Source organism: Phaenicophaeus curvirostris, chromosome 7 (genome assembly GCF_032191515.1).
Source record: "Phaenicophaeus curvirostris isolate KB17595 chromosome 7, BPBGC_Pcur_1.0, whole genome shotgun sequence".
Classification (NCBI taxonomy): Eukaryota; Metazoa; Chordata; class Aves; order Cuculiformes; family Cuculidae; genus Phaenicophaeus; species Phaenicophaeus curvirostris.
Window position 1 is genome coordinate 23,983,395 of NC_091398.1, and position 22,059 is coordinate 24,005,453.

A 22,059-nucleotide genomic window follows, 5' to 3' on the forward strand; every position below is an offset into this window, starting at 1 on the left:
TTTTATTAAAGAACAGGTTTTTCTGTACTGAACACAAAAAAGAAAATTCTTACCATTTAAACATTATGCTGCAAGATACTTGGATGAGTCTTATATTTATCATGAGTTTTGTACCAGGCTTAGTACAATAGGCTCCTCTTCTTGGCACAATCTCAGTGCAGGTACTAAACAAATAATAATCTGCTGATCTGTATTTGGTCTCACAGGTGTCTTGCAAATTCTTTCTTTTCTTCAACTAGCATTGCCATTAAATATCATAGAGTCACAGAATCATAGAATCATTTGGTTGGAAAAGACCTTTGAGATCAAGTCCAACTGCACCTGCAAACTACTAGGCCATATCCTTGAGCAACTCATCTGCCCGTCGTTTAAATAACTCCAGGAATGATGACTCAACCACTTCTCTGGGCAGCCTGTTCCAGTGCCTAATAACCCTTTCGGTGAAGAAATTTTTCCTGATGTTTAATCTGAACCTCCTCTGATGCAACTCGAGACCACATGTGTAGTAAATAGACATCAAAAAGCAAGTGATGTAGGCAGAGTAATAAGCCAGGATGATATTAGCACCAATAATAAAGTGAAGCAAAGTTGTAACTATTGAAGTCAGACAGGCAGATGAGATCATAACAGTTACGATGCTGAAACGAGCAGGCCTTCAATCTGATTTACGGTTACATGGACAAACAGGAACTGTCAGATCTCAGAGCTGCTTAGTGCAAAAAGAGGAAAGAAAAGAAAACTCAGGAATTGTTTCTGACATGATTATATTCAGGTGACCACTGAAGACCTAGAAAATCTTCTGAGAGGTAGAGTTTAACTGGAGTAGAGGAAGACCATCAAAAATAAAACAGTGATGCCTTCTTAAAGATTACACATACGGCCACATTATCTGAAGTAACATGTGGCGGTGGATGCAAAGGCTTAGAATGGATTCCTGAGAGATCTAAACACACATCTACAGAATGAGGAGGAGGGGGAGAGGAAGATTCACCCAATAAGAAACCGAGTCTGAAAAGAAAAAGAATCAACAAGGAAAAAATGACAAATGCCTATGAACAACAAAATTTAGCAATGACTATAACATTGCGATGCAGAGAGATGACAGATGGAGTGGAGGAGAATAAAGGACTAGCCTGGAGTTCCTCCAGGAAGAAGTCAAGTGGAACACCAGTGAGATAAATTTCAGTACAAAAGACAGAAACCAGAAGAAATGTGCAGTTCTAGAAAGGCACTGGAAGAAAAAAAATCAGGACAATTGTACAAAGCATAGTAAGGGTGTTAGAAGATGAAGGAGGTCAAGGGATCTGGTGAACAGAAATTTCTGAAACTGAGGGTTGGTTTGTGTTGTATTTTTTAATATGAAGACACTCAGACATATTTCTTGTATATAGGAAGGAATTCAAGAAGAGAAATAAAAATTATAAAAGAAGTGCATTATAGGGTCAGAAGGTGGATAGGGACAGGGATAAGTTTGTTGGAACAGGTTCAAAGACTACAAAAATAAATCTTAATGTTGCTTTCAGTAAACAAGGAGGAAGCTTGAATTTTGACCTCAGTTGGTTAGTTAGTTTTAAGAAGTTCACATGGAGAGAAGGGCAAATAGATAGGCTGAATGGAGGGTTATATGGTTAATTAAAAAAAAAATTAAAAAAAACCCAGAAACAGGCAAAACTGCAAGCAAAGATACTTATAATAGACGACAAAATTCCTAGTGATCAAGAAATAAAGTCAGCAGAATCAAAAGATTTTCACAAGAGATAGTCAGTAATACCTCTAAAGCATGGCAGATGGCATTAGGAACTGAGAAGGTAGATATTGGGAGTCAGCCAGGACCACGAACTGTCAGAAGGACTTGGAAGTGTATGAGAAGAACAAAAAAATAGAGCCCAAAGGGGCCTGATAAGCTGATAGAGGACAGGGAAGTACAGAGGAATAAAGGAAAGAAAAGCAGAAGAGAAGACATCAATATCAACAAATATCATAATTTTGTTTTTTCATATATCCTGAAACTTCTGTAATCTGAAGCTGTTATATATACTCTCTGACATATATTACTTGTTTTAACAAATTAGATGGTAATTTAAAGTGCTGGTTGATAAGGATGATTTGCTACGACATAGTTATACTAGGAAAAGATTTAATCCACTGAAGCTTATATTGCATGCCAAGTGTATATAAGCAGTATTGGTCGAGATATCTTACACTTGCACACTCTGTAACTATATTAGAAGTTCATGCAAACGTGCACTAATAAATCTTAAGTAATGTAGAACTGGTCTAATCTGAGCACTGTTCTCCCAGGAATTTTAATTGTATTTATGGGTCGATTGCCAGAATAGCATACTGATCGCTTAATTCTTCTCAAAATATTGTACACAAGAGAGTAAATAACACCATTGGTTAAGTGTTATTCTGCATCCTTGGATGTAGAGATGTCTGGGTTCTTGGGGAGCGAGTGATTGGAGGTTTTTTAAGGAGCTTGTTTTGTTATTTTAAGCCTCGTTATTCTTTTGCAAGCTCAACATCACAGCTATTATGTCCGATACTTAATTTTACCAAGGATTGCTTTCAAGGAGAAAACATCTGAAGACAAAGGAGTGTAAACGGAATGAGGGCAGATAATGTATTTTAAACCACATCTATCCCAGGAAGTTACACAGGGGTTTTGTTCCCCAAGTAAGGATGCGATCAGGTCTGATATATATATATATATATATATATAGGAAACACAGATTTCACCTAACACACTAAAGCTCTAGGAGTTGATCTGCCTGAGAATTTTAAAAAATTAAAAAAAAAAAGGAAGAAGTGAATTGAAACTCACTGCTTTTCTGCCACTCTGATGTGCTATTAAAGTCACAAATATGCACACTTAAAGAAGCATCAATACTTAGTAAAGAATTATGAGTTGTGTGTGATATTTTTCTTTCCTTTGAAACATTTATAGTCTAGTATAATTTCATCTCTTGATGTAAACATGGCAGAATTCAAAAGCTGAGGAAGCAGGTTTGTAGCCCATCAGGATTACAAAACAATTTCCAGCAGTAAAATTTTCCATAGACTGGATCATGACAAACAAAGATGTTACTCCCTCAAAGGTATGTGAAGTCCTAACTTGCACCTTGTGTAACTCCTGTGTAGTCAATGGGAATCCAGCAGGATGGGAGCTTTATAAGGTTCCAGATAATTTTTATTTTAAACTATAGCATTACCATGGACTGCAACAAAACACTTTTTAAAGTGCATATCATAAGAGTCTTCCTCTGCTTAGAAATAAAATTAGCATATTTTAAAGTGGGACAGGGTGCAGAAAAAGTCAATGAGAGACTACAAGTAATAATAGGAAGTCAGAAGTATAGAACTGAAATCTCCCTTGAACATTTGTTTATCTTTCGAACAAAAAAGACCCAATGCTTTAATGAGACCACTGAAGACTGAAACTGCATCTCCCTGTACTGCTTACATTTAACCTGAAGAATATTTATAGAAGGAAAAAATAAGAGAGAACCAAAGAAAACCAAATGTCCCCACTTCTCCATTTGGCAGTGGATTTGACTTGCACAGGGCGGTCAGGAAGCCTGCCCATTCACCTCACAATCACTGGCACAGTCAGTTCAGCTTAACTACCACTCTGCCTCTGCACGTTCAGCATTCATCAGCCAAAAAAATAAGGGGGCAAGGGGAAAGCAGTGACTTGTGTAATCAGTAAATAAAAGATAAGAAATGTCTCCTTTTCAATAGCATAAAGGTCAAGTCAATAAATCCCGTGCACAGGTCCATTAACAGGTGCTACTATTATTCCCTTAAATATTTTATTTGTGATTATTTTCATTCTTGTTCATTTTTCATCACTATGTATCACAAAAGTAATGCTCATGTCGAAGAATGATAAAAGATTAGCAAAAGTGTAAACACTTTGTTAATCTGTCTGTGAAAAAAATGGGAAAACTCTGTAACATTAATTTCTTGTATTTGCCTGTCTTCTGTTTTAAACATTTCCTGAATAAATCTGCTTCTTCAGTTTTCTTGTTACTGTTAAGCTGCATTACATTTCTGTGGACATCCAGAGAGTCCAGATGTAAAGAGGGATTAAATTTGCATATCTTTTCAACAGAAATACTCTCAAAATATTTTAGTTAACAATATACAGTTTATAATTCCAAATTCTACAGGTGACACTGAATGTGATGTGTAACATCATTACTTGAAATCCCTTCTGGTAACTTGGAACTGGTTTATCTGAACTCACCTCTAGTACCTTTGAACTGGAAAACCACACATATGATATCAAATTCTAAATAGATTTGCAAACATTGTTTGTAAAGAATCATCCAACAGGTCTGTTGCTGGTAATGCACAGGTTTAGAGAAACAATTATAAGGAATAAAATTACAAGGCACAGGAAGAAGTATGATATACTGGAAAACAACTGATCTTGTAGAATCGTACCTTACAAACCCACTGCTACTCCTTGAAGGAGTAAAGAAGCCTCCTAATAAAAGAAATTGTTTTTAAAAGTCTGCTTTGACTGCCAAAAGGTTTTGAGCATATGTCTCCATCAAAGGCAACTGAAAGAACCAATGCAGCAATGGGATAAGAGGAAAGTTCTTCACTGGGTTAAGAAATGATACAATATAGAAAAAGAAGCCATAGGGAAATTGTGATTTATTTTGGCATAGGGAAGTCACCATTGCAGAAGCCATCACTGGAATTCTGGCAAGATCTGCACTGGTACAAATTTATAGATAATTTTGGACATGCAATAAGGTGACAAAGTTTCCTAACAACAGATAATTTCCTAATCAGATGCATAAAGATTAAGCTTGAATACAGAGAGCTGCAGAAGTCTGTTAGCACACTAAGTGCATTAAGAATGATAAATGATGGAATTAAGAATGATGTTGGATGAAATTTAGTGGGAAAGTTGCAAACTGATTCACAAAAGGGAAAAACAATACTAGTTTCACATACATAATGAAACTTTCTGAGCACCACCACTTAGCAGTGAGGTCTCGGAGTTTTTGTTAAAAATTTCATGATAATGTCATATTGAAGTTCAATAACTGTGGGGATAAAAGCAAACAGAACACTGTAAATTAGAAAATGCACAAGAAGCAAAACAAGGATATCCTTATGGCTACTGTATATATCTTAAGTTTACCTGCAGCATGAATATCAAGTGCATTTGGTTCCTACTTGCCAAAAAGGATACAGCTGAAACAGAAAAGATTTAGAGAACAAGAATATATACTGTATGAGGCAGTTATCTTAGAAGTCTATAAAAAGATTATATATATCATAGGCTGAAAAGGAAATCACTGTTCACTGTCTTTCCCAATATAGTACTAAGGACAGTGGTATTATACGAAGACAGCTGGAGCCAGGTTTCATGGAATCATAGAATAACCAGGTTGGAAGAGACCCACCGGATCATTGAGTCCAACCAGTTTAAAACAAAAAGGTATAGTTCTTCACATAGCATATTGGCAAGCTACAGAACTCAGCTGAATATTAAAAGTTTACTTGCATTCAATAAATGTGTGGACATGTTCAGGGAAGAGAAAGGTATCAAAGGTACCAAATCCAAAATCACTCTTTCTGGAACAGAAAGCCCCAGTGCTGTGAACTGTGAGGTTCTCAGAGAGCACCCACAGGTTCTGTGATTGTAAACCTGCCCTACTATCACACATTTCTCTAGTCTTTTGCTCAGTATCAGAGAGACAAGATACTGAGCCAGATAGGCTTGTAGTCTGGCTCAGCACACAAGTGACGGGGGACAGGACAAGAGGGAATTCCCAAGTGACGGGGGACCGGACAAGAGGGAATGGCCTCAAGCTCCGCCAGGGGAGATTTAGGCTGGACATTAGGAAAAAATTCTTCACAGAAAGGGTCATTGGGCACTGGAACAGGCTGCCCAGGGAGGTGGTTGAGTCACCTTCCCTGGAGGTGTTTAAGGCACGGGTGGACGAGGTGCTAAGGGGCATGGTTTAGTGTTTGATAGGAATGGTTGGACTCCATGATCCGGTGGGTCTCTTCCAACCTGGTTATTCTATGATTCTATGATTTTTATATTCCTATGTTCCAGGGAAGAACATGGCAACAGAAGTATCTGAAAGAGGTCTGCAAACTCATGCCGAGACTGATCAAGAGGTCCTCTGACAAGAGACTAGGAAGTTATAAATACACATAAATTCAAACTGAGCAGAGTTACACTAGGAACCTGATGAAGCAAGAAAGCCCTGTCTTCATTAACACAGTCTCCCAAAGTAAGGGTTATTGAGCATGGGATGCTTTGCATCTTGGAAATTAAATCATTTCCTGCTGTTTTCTAAGAGTAGTGTTGTTCCATAATTGTCTGTGATATCAGCGTATATCGCTATGCCTGTCCCAAATAGGTAAACTGTAAACCAAGACAGGAAGATGATGAACATGCTGGGAAGGCAGCAACATCCATTATGGGAACAACATCAACTCCAGGGGTCGACAAATTTGCTTTATAGGATCCCTGCTGCCCAGCTCTGCATAGAACCAAATGCCAAAAAAAGTCTAAAGCCAAAGAACCTGAATCTTGTTTGCTATGACTGAATAACCAGCATAGAAAATTCTGCAATTCACCTGAAGAAATTTTATGCTGTGCATAGTGGAAGATGAAGATGCTATTCTTTATGTTCCTGTATTAAATTAGGTACCTACAGGTGTATACAGCGTAGCCAAGCAAAGACAAGAAAATTAAAAAGAAATTAAAACTAAAAATTGATAGTGACATTTTAATGGACAGACAAAGAGGCCCATGAGGGAAATAAAGTCTAAGTGATTACCGAGGAAATTTGTTTATAGCTGATGATATAGACATTGCTAAAAATGCAAATTTAATCTCTGCCTCAACAATTGCAAAGTGTACTAAAAGGAAACAATTTAACACTTCTCATCTGTTGAAGCAGGCACAGGACCCAGAGCACGTCTCAGATTGCTGCTGAGGTTGCTGCTACTGTAGATGCTTGGGACACAAGGCAGTGCTAGTAATTACTTTTGACAACACAGATTACATCTCTCACTGAGATCCAGAGCAAATATGCATCTCTGCATTAGAAGTTAGATGGCTGAGAAATTTCAGCACATCTGCACCCTACAAAATAGAAAACCACTCAGGAAAGAGGAGGAGAGCAGAAGGCAGACTGGGCAATAACCAAGCCCAATGAGTCACTGCAATGAGAAATTCGCTCACGACTATGTGCGGAAGAACTGGTGACAGTACACTGAGATCTAGCAGCGGGGACAAGTCTGGCAAAGGCAATGAGGCAACAAAGTGCCTGGAGAAAGAGGTCATCACTTCTTTCTGAACAGAAGAATGCCAAGACAGCTTTTCATTTTCATATGTTTCAAATTTCATGTGTTATGTAAACTTTACTGGCAAAACCCAGCCACCTCCACTAAACTCTGTGCCCTGGTCATCTAAAAAGTTGTATTAGCACAACTACCACAACTGACATTCTAAGGATAAGATCCAGTCACAGTTATCAGACACTGAGCATCATCCTTGGTAGCACTTAAAGAAGTAGGTCTACACTTGCCACTGGAATCCAAGCACCCAGGAATAATCTTCAGCAGAATGCACAATGCCATAAGAAACTACTATATCACTGTCACTGTTATGCAACTATCATTTTGTATTTTCCATATGTATTAGATTTTTCTAATGATCTGTCAATGTTCTCCATTAAAACTTTTCCATGGCAGTCAACACTGAGGTAACATCAGTCAACCGCCACTTTCTTATATAGTAAGAGTTGCCCAAATCTAAAATTTAAGTTATGATGTGAACCACTGCTGTTTAAGACACACATACATGCATGAATTCTAATATTTTATATTCACCAAAATTTATTCCTTGAACTTTATTCCTAGATAAGTTAGATGAACAATGGAGAGCAGAAAAAGGGAAAGAGAAGTCTCATTTTTTTTCTCAAGTTTAAAATAATTCAGATAAACTTAGCAGAAAAATAAATACTTAAATATCTTTAAAAATTGAACTAAAGAGTGATATCAGCTGGTATAACTGACCTGCATGACTAACTCTCAGACAGAAAGCTCATAAAGCATAGTCAACCGCCTTACATAATAAGCCTGACATCAGGTCTCCATCCTCCAAATTCCTTTCTCTAAACTGACTCCACACCTGAATGGAATTGTTCAGTTGCAGCTCCCCTCACTAATGCAAGGAGGACAAGGTGTTTCTCTGCTGTTCCACTTGCAGGAATTAGTCATAAAAGTGACACAGCTTTTCCTGGAAAATTTTAATTGCAGGATTGGGACATAAAACTGATATTGCTTTTGTTAGAATAGTTTTAATTGCATTAAATGTAGATGCAAACCATATGGGTATGATTTCTTGCGCGTATTTTAATGACTCTGTGTGCCTGCATAAAATCTTTAATAAAGAGAATTTAAACAAGTGAACTCATTATGTTATCAGGAGATAACATAACTTGAATCACTGAATGCTCCTAAATAGATTTTATTTTATTTAAGCAGCCTGGGGGAGTAGGGGGAAGCTATTATAAAAAAATGAGCAAATTCTTACAATATTTCAATGTTCCCTCATGTCACTTAATGCCTATTTCACATTCTTGTTCAATATACCATGCCAAATATTTTGTTGAATCTTATTTGATGGTTGCTGCATCACTTGAGAACATTTGAGAACTCTGTGCATGCTCTGAGTTTCTGACAGAAATTAAATAATTTTTGATGAGTTGACTGAAAATACAACTTATAAAGCCCTGAAGTTCATGTTCCCCATAGTCTATCTTTTTGGAGTTTTTTATTAGTGGTATCATACTAGATTATATCTTTCCATTCAGGTATTTTAAAATTAGCTTAGCTCAAAATATTAAAGCTTAACCTTTCCCTTTAGGACTTATTATCTGCTTATATCAGTTGGCATTGGGGAATAACTGCTATTACTTAAGCAAAGCTATTTTCAAACCTTTTCTTTCTCCACAAGACTACTAGCAAACTTTACCATTCATAATTTTCAGTGCATTCAGTCACCATTTTTAGACTCCTGTCCAAAGTTTCCCATGTTTGATTGAATAGTTAACAAACAATCTGAATTTCCTTACCAGATAATGCGATTCTGCCTCTCTACTCAGCCCTGTTGAGACGTAACTGGAGTGCTCTGTCCAGTTCTGGGCTCCATTCTTACACAAGAGATGTGGACATACTGGAGTACACCCAGTAAAGGGCCACAATGGTCACAGAAATGAGAGACTGAGAGCACTGGGACTCTTTCAGCCTGGAGAAGAGAAGGTTCAGAGTAGTCTTATACAAATACCTAACTGGGGGTGAGGGGGAAGTAGCAAGGCTTAGCCAGACCCTTCTCAGTGGTGCCCAGTCACAGGGCAAGAATTAAATACAAGAAGAATCACTTAAACATAGGAAAAACTTCGATCCCCTTAATGAAATGGGAGTATCAGTATTTCCCCAACTTATCATTTGTCACATCTTGTAATCTCTTCTTGTTATATACAATTTCTAAATAATTCAGGAAAATGATGCTCTCCTTTTTAGTGTCAATCATTATATAGCTTGCTCTGTAGGTTATACTGACCTTACTAATTAAGCAACCTATCCGAATTTACCATAATTATGGATAAGCTTCTAGTTATACTTAGTTTCTACTGAAACAAATTATCGTGAGACCAAAGATCCCTATCACAGTAGTGTAAGCACTTATGTTAATGTTTTCTAAGTAACTTAATTGGAAAATTAAGTAACGCAAGGTAAACATGGTCTTGCAAGGAAACAAGAAACAATATGAATAAGCCATATTATTTATGAGGCTCATTACGAAAGAGAGGAGGAGAGAGAGAATGCACCATAGTTGGGATTGCTTCTCTTCAAATTGCCAATCTAAGTAACGCATAACTATTCTCTTTTACTGCATTGATATGGTCACCCTACCTACTACTCCCACCTCTACAGGAATTGGTTGGGACTATGACTCTATTTTAAATGTTTTTAACAGATTACGGTGTCTTTAATGCTGTGATTTATTCACATTTTGATATTGCATCCCAACAAAACTCCTTCAAATAGTCTTTATTCAAAATGATCATACGGTGATATTCTTAGAACACTAGTCATTTAGCTATTTAGCAGTTGCTATTACATATTTATGCTATGTTACTTCGTGTTTTAGATCTTTCCAACATGCTTATAGTAAGGCTTCCCTAATTCAGGTCATTAAGTCCAAAGACTTGGTGTATGAATTAAAGTACTAAATGAGGAAAATCTGACCAGAGAATAGGTTCATCTTTTGGGAGGAAGACTAATGTAGGGCAAAAGGACTTGAACTCCTTCAACTCGCTCTCAAAGTACTTTTTGCTTCTAGTGTTGTTTTGCCTTTGGTGAACGTTTGGCCACAAGCTCCTGTTTGTAATAGTGGTGACATTTCCTTAAAAACTGGCACTACAACCTATAAAAAAAGTCAGTAATTCAGTAACATAGAATCAGAATGGCAATCAGCAATAAGGAAAACTACTATATAACTGAGTATGTGCATAAGTGTGAACATTCAGGTTTAGAATTGGTAAATGACACAAATATTTGGTTTCTTGCCCAATTTGCTATCTAGAGCTTTGTTTCTTTATAAGATCTTTATCATCAAGTTCTGTAAACAGGAATGTTTAAAGACAGGGAAACACATACTCATGGATGTGTATTCATTATGCACTGTCAAGGAGAAAGAATCCTTTAGTTGGCGAGATCCTTCTTTACCCAGCATTCAACAAATACTGACAGTTGAAATCAACTTGATTTGAAAAGGGATAGTATAGTTTTAAAGAAGGTATAATAAAACTTCAAGATGACATCAACACATTGTCACTGGATTCAATTACTCCAAATTTGTCCAGTATGTCCAAATATCAGCAAGAATATCTTAAACCTGGGGAGGGGAGCAGTGTTCAACAGGCAAAATAGTTTGTAGTTTTAAGTGTTCAGATCACTTCAGCCTGATTCCCCGCATTCATGTCTATATACATCTTCCTTGCTACAATTCCTCCTTTTACAAAAGAGCTCCACTTCTTTAATACATTCCTTCAGAGAATTATTCTGTAGTCCTTCCAAATGAAAGAGGACCTATGTTATGACCCAAATAAGGGAAATTAGGGTGTCATAACAATTTAAAATGGAACAACGTCCTTCGAGTGAAAAAACCTTCAAACTCACTGCAATAGTCAGTAATATCCTTGTTTCAAAATAGAATGACCTAAACACATACTTCCTCAAGTAAGCATTCTTCAGCAATTCATTTTCCTCTGTAGATAGTGTCTAGACTAAACAGGCCGCAATGGATATCTCTTACACTATCTGGAGATTATATTATAAATGTTACTTTCCTAAAACACCAACAGAACACACCCTGCAGAATTAATAGAAATGATAAAACAAGAGTCCAGCATAAGTACATGGCATGTTGCTATAGCTTCCAGCTACATGAAAATCCATGGAGATCTAATTATTTTAAATGAGCAAAGGAGACTTCAGGAACAACTTCAAAATACAGGTAAGTCAAGATCTTAAGTTATTGCTTGAATACGGAAAACAAAGAAGCTGCGGGGAGGGTTGCTCCTATTAAAGTCCATAAATACCCTGCAAAGCACCAGAATACCATGAAACCAATACTTTCAGGAATTTCATTCCAATGCCAAGTAACAGAATGTACTCATTGTGACTAATACATTAAAATACTGAAACTAAATTCTAACAGATTACAAAGATCTTGTAGCAAGTGAAAGGTATAGTTAAATCATTCCAATCCTAATCAAGCTTAAGAGCAGGGCAAGCTTTCCTCATTATTAATAAGAATGTAAGCTGGATAAGTAGACTGGGCCATAAATTATGGCCAGTAGAAATAATACGTTTTTTACAAATGTTTTCAATTAAAAATGGAAAGCATTTTTACTGAAGCAGTTTGCAGCACATTCTTAAGTTTGGTCTTCTATGGCCTCCCACACATGTACATTTCCAACAAAATGTTATTAAATGGGGGTGAAACAGGAATACAGTTATAAATGCAAAATCAAATCCATGTTTTACATGTTTACATTTTTAGATGAAAATATGAAAATATTTTTAAGTCTTGATCCCTTAATCCTGGGCTTTGGGGGTAGGAAATACCACTTACCTCTGTCAATCTGCAGCCCAGTTATATGCAAAAATTGTTGTTTCACAAAGGTAAATCAAGCAACAGAATAATTGAACACTACTTTCAGGCTTCAGCTGAGCTTTTAAAACACATGGCCAAACACGTTGCCATGGAAATGTTCTCCAAATACATCTAGGATTTCTTAAGATGGAGCCTAATATAGTTTTTTAAAATAAACTTCTCCTACAATTTCAAATTTAATTGCTCTATGCTGTATTCAAGTGAAACAATGGCCACATTTGTAACACCTGAAGCGATAGCAGTAGCTCCAATTCCATTCTGTGCTCCATACATGAAATCAGGCCACTATCTTCCTCAGTAAAGTACCTACATACTTGTTGTCTTTTATGTACTCTGATTTTCCTATCCATCACCACAATACAATAGCAGATACAAAAGTAACGGCCTTGCAATGAAGTTGTCAACAGTCAAAAACAAAAAAAGGATGAGATATGCTTCAGTAAAATGAAATTGCTTTTAAACAATATTTTAAATATTTAAGTTACTAATCTTCCCTTTTACAACCCGTTAGTATTAGTATGTGTCACTGAGTGTAATAATTAAAAAGTGGGGAGTTATCTTGCCAAGCTTCCTCTGTTACGTTCAGTGAGCTATTTTTAAAACTGATTTGAAATGAAGGAAAAAAAAAAATCTGCGACTGCAAAATGAAGCAAGAGCTGTGCCTGCAGAATGGCTCTGTCCAGTTACACAAGTGGTACATTTTTTTTTTAAATAACCTGCCACTGTAGGTAAACAGTTGCCTTATACTGCATTTCATACAACAAACACACACAGTCACACAATAGCTCTGTGTATCATGGAAAGATAAAGCAAAATAAAAATGTAATGCAGTCTTGTCATTTTAATTTACAGCAGAGGCATAACCTTCTAACATGAATTAGTTAAAAGAAATCAAAATCACAATAAAAACAGGCTGAAAATATATATGGAATAACCTTACATTGTTCAAATAGCAATTAACAACACATTCAATTTCCAAGACATACATCAGTCTTCTTATGTAAACAGCCTACACTATAAATCCTGTAGCAATATGAACATGAAGCAATTACACAGACAAAGAAACTGTAAATGACCTAAAACTGTAAACCAAAGCCTTGTGTTACAAATATTAGTATAAACTATGAGGTCATACCTGATGACTTAGAGACCGTAATGTCTCACCGGTTCCAAGCTGCATGACCTTTCTATTTCCAGAGACCCCCAAAAATTGCATTTCCTGTCTCACAAAAGTACATCACAGACTCATCTCTCTTTCAAAATCTTCTAGGCTGGCAAAGAAAGCATTAACAGCCATTCTGTCCATCAGTAAGTGCTGCAGTCATTATGCTCAAGATACCAGATCTTAAAGAGAGTTCCCTCCGTGCGATTACAGACATCCAGTAGTCAAGGCGGCTGACACAGCTATATCACTGATGCTGCTAATGCCATCTGAAAACAGTAAGCTTACTGCTTAAAGCAATCCTGCCTCATCCAAACAGAACAAGCCACATCCTTCAACTCCTCACTTGCGTTTTTTATAAAACCTAGCACTGCCACTATAGATTTTGTTTTCGTCTGTGGTCAGATAAAGGAGAAATTACATATTATGCAACCAGCTTTGCATTAACAAAAGAAAAACGGCAGATGAAGTGACATATCGAGGTTATCAGATTTTGCTTGCATGACCACTCCTCAACAAGCACTTTCACCATTCAGAAGAAACAGCACAATCTGATCCAAAGGAAAATTACCAGAAAGAAATTCCAAACAACTCACAGGCAGCAACACATTTAAATAGCTGTTTGGTACTGAAACAGCTACTTTATGCAGCCTTATGAATCCTAGTCCCCGTTAAATTAAAACAACGCTTGCCTAAGAATTTTTAGTGTTTATTTTAAATAAACTGCATGATCATTGCATTGTTTCCTTTACTCCCTGCTAGCAGCCAGAAAACAGCATGCCTTGAAAATGTGCCAGTATTATGACAGCAAAAATGTGTTTTGATATCAAACAAAACAATCATGCATGCTTTTTTCTGATATGAGAGACCTTTCATCCTAAGAAATGTACAGTATCCTCCTTAGTAATAATTAAATTATTAAGTCTACAAAGTTATAACTGGACTTTTCTATCAAAACACATACTTGATGCAAGTGAAATTGATTATTATAAATCATTATTTACAATTTCTTATTCTCTTTATGGCAACAAACTTATGCAAACAAAAAAAATAACTTCATAGAACTAAGACAAAACAGCGCTAGCAGCAAAATTTAATAACTCCTCTGAATTCTAGACCCACAGAAAAATTACTCGTGTTCATACAGTGAGAAAGTCCTATTGAGCTACTCAGTCATTAAACATACAAGAATATTTCCTCAACACATACTGAAATATATTGCAACCAGTCCAACTTCACAGACAAACAAAATTTGGAGTAAAAAATCTTCCCCAATGTAACCACAGCCAGCATGTTATTCAAATTAATTTGGATGTCCTTCTTTACTTTGAAATAGAGACAGAAACTAGATGTAAATGGCTGTAAATTAATGCACCCAGATCCTATTCTGTTACTTTAACATTATTATTCTCATACAGTTATAGTAATTGCTGTTATGAGTAATCAAGTTTGGCTTATAGTCACTTACATTATGGCACTGATAATAGCAAACTGGTCTCACCCATGAATGCTACATTATTTCCTTTCAGAAAGAAAAACTCTTTGCCATCAATTTTTAACTGATTCACTTTATACAGTGTACAACTGCCCCAATACAAGGACATTTCATCCACAGAGAAAGGGAACTCGGTTCACGCAGGGTCGCCAGTGCCGTGTCAGGTAGCCAAGCAGAGGCAAGTCAGTGATGCTGTGGGAGACTTTAAAGTGCAGTAGGGAACCAGATCAGCCCAGACTTGACACTGCTTTTTATACTCTCCAAGAAAGTTAATCCTGAGGCCCAGCAACCAGACAGCGTCTTTTTTAATGCCGAGGACAATGGCAGTCCGGGTGCCAACTTGAATACTGTGAATGTTCTCGAAAGCTGTCACTTCTAACTTTTTTCCAGAATAACTCATAAATTCACTTTCAACCAAGAAAATATTACTAAACCTATGTGCACAGGATAGAAATACATATACACAGGGAGAAAAAAGGCCCTTAAAAAAATAAACAAGAGTGATTCAGCAGTAAAAAGAGGAAAATAACTCTCCCCACACCAGTATGAAAAGGGAATATCTCCCAAGGTAATATTTTTATTTCCAGTGGTAATTTTAGAAAAATAATACACCATTACCAAATACTATGTTATTTACTCCTATGCAAACACTCAGTTCTGCAGTACTATATTGTGACCAGTAGCTACTTGTAACTACATTAAGGGAGTACAATCTTGCTTCTGTGAGTTGCTGGCAACAACTTCCAAGTCCCCACAAGCCAGAGGCCAGTGAGATGGTAAGAAGTGAACAAATAAAAATATATATGTTGCCAAGTCACCTTTTATAAATATTATGTACGCCCTCTCTATCAAAATCTTGTATTACATGATCATCTCCACTCAAAAAACGAAAAACGCAAAGTTAGGAGCTATAACCACAGATGTCGGGAACATCACTTAGAAATTTGTGGTCACAAAGAATACATAATCTCTCCCCCAGCTGGACATCTGAAGAATTCAAGAGCTAGTAAAAGACAAGATAGGAAACTATTTTCCTGAGTTAGGTTAAGATCTCAGCACAAATTAGAAAAGCATTAAGAAATATACAGTATTTCTGCATTAATATTATCCCAGCTAGTGGAATCCTTTCCCAGAAGCTATTGCATGGGTTTTTTTCATGGCAATACAATTAATATTTTGCAAAAGTAGAAATTTTAACATTCCATTAATAACGTTAAAGCACACAAAGGGTATTAAATACAGTGCCAGCTTATAAGGTGTATTTATTCTGAGAAAAGTTAAAACAAAAATCTGGTAAGTCATTCCTTCAGAATACAAACAGCTACCACTTTATACCACAAAAAAGCATTACTCAGAAATACAGTTTGGTTTTAATTCATTTTTCTCCACAGGAAAAAAGAAAGAAGAAAAAGAAGAAAAAATAAATTCAGAGTTACTTCAAGCTGAAATAATGGCTACTTTGAATCTATGAGAAATCTAAAAGATTTGGGTGAGCTGTGGGTGAGCAACTCTGCTGCTCACAAGAGCAGTTCTGTCGCTCAACTTTTTAAATTCAATTTTAGTAAGATTTGCTAGTACTAATGATTATGGTAGAAAACATTTGAGATCAGTGAAAGGTACTGCAGACTGTAAAAGTAAGGTGAGATGACCTCCACTGGCTGCCACTGGCCCAGACAGGCGCACACTCTCCTGGGTGGAAAACTGGTTGGATGGCTGGGCCCAGAGAGTGGTGGGAAATGGAGTTAAATCCAGCTAGGACCGGCCACAAGTGTGCCCCCCAAGGCTCAGTGCTGGGTCCAGTCCTGTTCAATATCTTTATCAATGACCTGGATGAAGGCATTGAATGTACCCTTAGCAAATTTGCACACGACACTAAGCTGAGAGGAAGGGTCAATCTGCTGGAGGGCAGGGAGGCTCTGCAAAGGGATCTGAACAGGCTGGACCGCTGGGCTGAGTCCAATGGCATGAGGTTCAACAAGGCCAAATGCCGGGTCCTGCACTTGGGGCACAACAACCCTGTGCAGTGCTACAGACTAGGAGAAGTCTGTCTGGAAAGCTGCCTGGAGGAGAGGGACCTGGGGGTGCTGGTTGACAGACAACTGAACATGAGCCAGCAGTGTGCCCAGGTGGCCAAGAAGGCCAATGGCATCTTGGCTTGGATCAGAAACGGCGTGACCAGCAGGTCCAGGGAGGTTATTCTCCCTCTGTACTCAGCACTGGTGAGACCGCTCCTCGCATCCTGTGTTCAGTTCTGGGCCCCTCACCACAAGAAGGATGTTGAGGCTCTGGAGCGAGTCCAGAGAAGGGCAACAAAGCTGGTGAAGGGGCTGGAGAACAGGCCTTATGAGGAGCAGCTGAGAGAGCTGGAGTTGTGTAGCCTGGAGAAGAGGAGGCTGAGGGGAGACCTCATTGCTCTCTACAACTACCTGAAAGGAGGTTGTAGAGAGGAGGGAGCTGGCCTCTTCTCCCAAGTGACAGGGGATGGGACACGGGGCAATGGCCCCAAGCTACAGCAGGGGAGATTCAGACTGGACATCAGGAAAAAATTTTTCAAGGAAAGGGTTATTGGGCACTTAAAGAGGCTGCCCAGGGAGGTGGTTGAGTCACTATCTCTGCAGGTATTTAAAAGACAGGTAGATGAGGTACTCAAGGACATGGTTTAGTGGCAGATAGGAATGGTTGGACTCAATGATCTAGGAGGCCTTTTCCAAAATAGTGATTCTATGATGTAGTGATGGCTCAAAAAGCTGGAAGAACAATATTAACATGTATTCCTCAGCAACATTCTGGGGAATCAATTTTACTATATATTTTGTATTAATGACCAGAGTATAAGTATTATTAACTATACCAAAAATCATAGTCTCAGTTTATACAAAAAAAATTCTGATATTGGAAAGCACTGCTAATATATAATAAACGTAACATCACCAGGAAGACATGGATTAACTTTAGAACTACAACAATAAAATCAAGGTAAAATTTAATATTGCAAAATACAAAGAATTGATCTTATAGATTATTAAGTTTCTGTTAAGAACTGAGAGATCAGCAGTTGAAAATTACAGTGGATGAAACTGTAGGGACAACGCTTATCATGGAGTAATTATGAGCTACCAACATGAAGTCCCTATGGAAACAAAATTTTGAAATTATAAGGGAAGATATTTCTCATATACAGACATCAACAGTAATGCAATAACATGAAGCTCTGTTAAAACTGTTTTATTGTTGATTCTGATCATCTGTGCCTAAAAAGGAATACAAACTGCAAGAAATAAAGATTTCTACAACGGTCAGGGCAATTTCAAGAAAGAACTGAAAGTATTTGCTTTACTTAAAAGGAAAGACTAAGCGAGAGATCTGTGTAGGTGTCAAGACTGAATAAATACTCAAGTACAAGAACAACTTTGGAAGAAGCACAAATCCATACATACTTGTAATTAACGTCTGGGATTTTTTTAACTATCAGAGACTGAAAGTCTACAGGAGCAGCAAATCAAACTCACGGACCAAGAGTGTGCCTTTGACTCCTGTATTTCTACGAGAGACAATCAGGAAAACGCTGACAAGTGAAGAAAAAAGCAGAAATACATGATACAGCAGAATTGGTACCAGGAGTAGGACCTGAAGAAAATCAGGAGATTGTCATGGAACTCAACACTGACAGGAGAAAAGTTTAGAACACTGAATTAAAAAAAGAAAAAAAAAAGGAAACAAAAAAAAGGAAACAAAACCAACTCAGTTACAGTTGGTTTTTCCTGTACTGAAGACACTGAACTTTCGTCTCAATACACAGAATCATATTAATAACATAAATAGATTAGAAAATTTTCTAAACCAAAATAGTTATCAGCTCTTAAGTTTTGGCTGATTGCTCAGATCAACAAAGATTAAAAAAATATATCTTTGTAACTGAGTGGAACAAGCTCTAAAGTAATTAATTATAGCCTATTCTTCTTCAATCATAACAACAGGACTGATTCTATTACCTTTCTCTAGTGTACATACCTACCTCTTAATTAATTGTCCCATAAAATTGTTGAAGTTTTTTTGTTATAAACAGTAAATATCCTTCTCTAAGCAAGAGGAAAATCATTTAGAAAATATAAGTTTAAATTTATTAGCTCAGTAAAAACTTGTTATATTTTATGGACACGCTCTGTTTTCTCAAATGAGATACTGATCAAGCACTCTCCTTTTGTGATTATTTCAACAGGCGTTACGTAAGTCTAATCAGTTCATCTGTGGATAACCATGACTGTGGCTAAAAGACATCCTAAAACTAAACAGGAAACGTGCAGAAGCAGACCTGAACTATGCCTGCCTGCATAAACAAAATTTGCAAATGAACCCCTTGGTTCCAATTCTGCCTAACAGTTAACGTAGCTGTACCAAAACCTGCCTTTCTAAAAACCCCAGTGTCAGTGTTGCTGTGTTCTAGCACTAAAACTCAAGCTTGTATCTCAGGCCAGTACCTGACAATTCAGATCACTGCACTACATGTTGCTGGTAAATTAGAATAAATATATAATAAAGAGTTTGAAAACAATGAAAAAACAGGAAGTTTTCTATCCAGTATTTTTCCTACAAAAACAACTTTAAAACGTCTTGCACTCCATTTCCCAGAAGATAATGTAGGAAAGGGCAGACATCTCCTTTCTCTCAGACTGCTGAGGAGAAATCCTATGCTTCCAACGTATACAGGAGATGGTTGTTGACATTTGTTCTTGAAAAAATACAAAAATAAACAGTACAAAATCTCTTCGAATTTCACAATCATGAAGGTTGTTAGCAAAATTATATTTATGAAAATCATGTATTCTAGAAAATTACTTGTAAAATGAGAATGAAATTATAAATTTTAAATGTGTGTCTAGAAAGTGATTTATTTTAAATGACCGTGCCTTGCTTTTCTGACTTTAAAGAAAGCAGATATTTCAACCTTTCTAAGCATCTCAACAGTACTGTAATGCGTGCCATGGCCTCAGAAAACCTTTCTAAGTTGACTAAGCACATGGCTGACTATGACCTAAACTTGTAACCATCAGGAATACCTCAAAAAGGTGATGAAGGAATTTGGATTCCATGTTGTACAGCATAATAGAAATATATTTTCCTGATAAACAAAGAAATAACAATTTATTCAAAAATGCTGGAACTTGTTAGTAAATCAAGTGCTACCAACCTTTTGACAAAAGGAACAGCAGGACAGCCGATGCTGTGCATCTCGCAAATCTCACACAATACTGAAGTTGCAGCCCAGCTATATCACACACCTCATACCTCTTTTTTTTGATGCTTTTCATGTCTCCCTTGTCCCTGAAGAGAAAGAAAAACTCCTTTTTCTTTAATAAAAATTGTCAGTTCACTAATACTAACTTCTTATGCGCCTCAGAATAGATCTGACTTTTCTAAATATTTTGCATTAAAAAGTTCCTTCAAAGAAGAGAAATGTTAAATTTTGACATATAATTACCATTATCCTCTCTGCTACCAGAAAATGATGGCAACATGCCAACTTGCTTGTCTGCTACAGATAAGACATTTCCAAGCTTCCATCCTTCCCTTTAGAGAAAACAGAAGGGGAAGACCAGCCAGGAGAAAGCCTACCCTGTCAGCTGATCCTTAAGAAATAAAATTAATATTCTCCTAGCAGAAATCCTTTTCCTCCAAGCCTGAGGTAAATTATATGCCTTACCATATGTTATGATGGTCCTTTCAAGAATGACAAATTTGATGATTTTTTTCCTGGATGGTCTTTCTCTCAGCCAATCCCTTCTCATCACCTCGAGCTTCTGCTGCAGGCAAACTCTCTAGAGGCATAAATCAGCATAGCATCACCAAATAACGTAACTTCTACCCACTGGGGATTTAGCTCCTATCTGTTTCAGACTTAGCACAAAAAAAGTGTCTGTGTATTCCTCAATAATCTTTTTGATCTGTGTAGAGCTTTAGAGAATTACCTTGACATATTGCTGAGCTTCGACATCAACAAACCCCTTGTCAGCAGAGAACCCAGTCATTTTTCTTAAAGGAGGAACTCTAAAAAGATTATGTCCAATTACAACATATTGAGAACTAGTTTTAAATGAGATAAAAGTCTGCTTCAGATCAAACAAGGAGAGAAAAGGCAAAAGACAGATTCAGGCAAGCTTCTTCACTGTATATAAGAAAATCGTCATATTGTTACTTTGAATACCAACTCAGCCGTACACTCCTCGTTAGTTTAACTATACTTCTAAGCAATCAGAATGTCTGAACACCTTTGCAAATCCCCAGATACCAGCTTCTCTGCACATCATTTGGGCATCATGCTCCTTTGAAAGTTTTATTTCTATCAATAAAACATAGACAGGCAAGATAGATATAAATACAGATATTTAAAAAATCCATCTATACACACACACATTTGAATTTTTCTTATTTTCTATAAAACATACTGATTTTAAATGAGAATGATAACAAATAAAGATCAATTTTAGCCAATACTCAGTCAAAAACCACCTAAAAAGAAAACTAGTGGACACCTCAATTACCACAAAATTTTCCAGTTCGTTTTAAATGCTTATTTCAGCCTTGTAAAACAAGTATTTCCATATGCTTAAATATCAGAGCACAAACCTACTTAGAAATATGTAATGTGGGATGAGAATTTCAAAGGCTGGAAGGGAAAGCCACTTCTCTGAAGGGAGGCAATTGGGGAAAAGAGCTGTTACAAGAGTAGTTAAGTTCAGTACTAGGTTAGCAGTCTTGACAAACACCATATGATGGAAAGAAAGCAAAACAGTAAAATGTGCTTTATAAAGGCAATTTATAAAAATGTAATATAACAGACAGACTACTATCTAATTTTATCATCCCTTCAGCCACAAAAATAAATAATAAATAATATTATCAAGTACTTATGGCATGGGGGTTGGAACTAGATAATCCTTAAGGTCCCTTCCAACCCTAACTATTCTATGATTCCACTTTATTCCAAAATCAATTCTGAAATGTTAGCTATTCAAGCAACACATGCTACACTAAAAGCAAGCATCTTATTTATGAATGCATAAGGCCAGGCATCCACAGCCTTCTGGTTGAGGTAGGAAGAACATAGAAAGAGCAGAAGAAAGAAGTTTCCCCATCCTACCAGCAGGCTCCAAAGCTGATATTGGGATGCTT

General features: G+C 36.9%; 1 protein-coding gene across 8 annotated transcripts in view; it reads right to left on the reverse strand.

Annotated features, from left to right (window-relative positions):
* SLC4A10 (solute carrier family 4 member 10) overlaps nt 1-22,059 on the reverse strand; it is a 165,208-nt gene that overhangs the window by 115,245 nt on the left and 27,904 nt on the right. For 5 of the 8 annotated variants that reach the window (XR_011337746.1, XM_069861224.1, XM_069861223.1 and 2 more), the window contains exon 1: nt 13,368-13,729. The exons of 2 other annotated variants lie outside the window; for them this stretch is intronic. Coding sequence is in view for 4 of the 6 variants with exons in the window: in XM_069861224.1 (XP_069717325.1) it covers nt 13,368-13,448 (81 nt within the window). In the remaining 2 variants the exon portion in view is untranslated. Of the gene's footprint in view, nt 1-13,367; nt 13,730-22,059 lie in introns of those variants that run through there. One more of the 8 variants, XM_069861229.1, reaches the window with a different exon arrangement.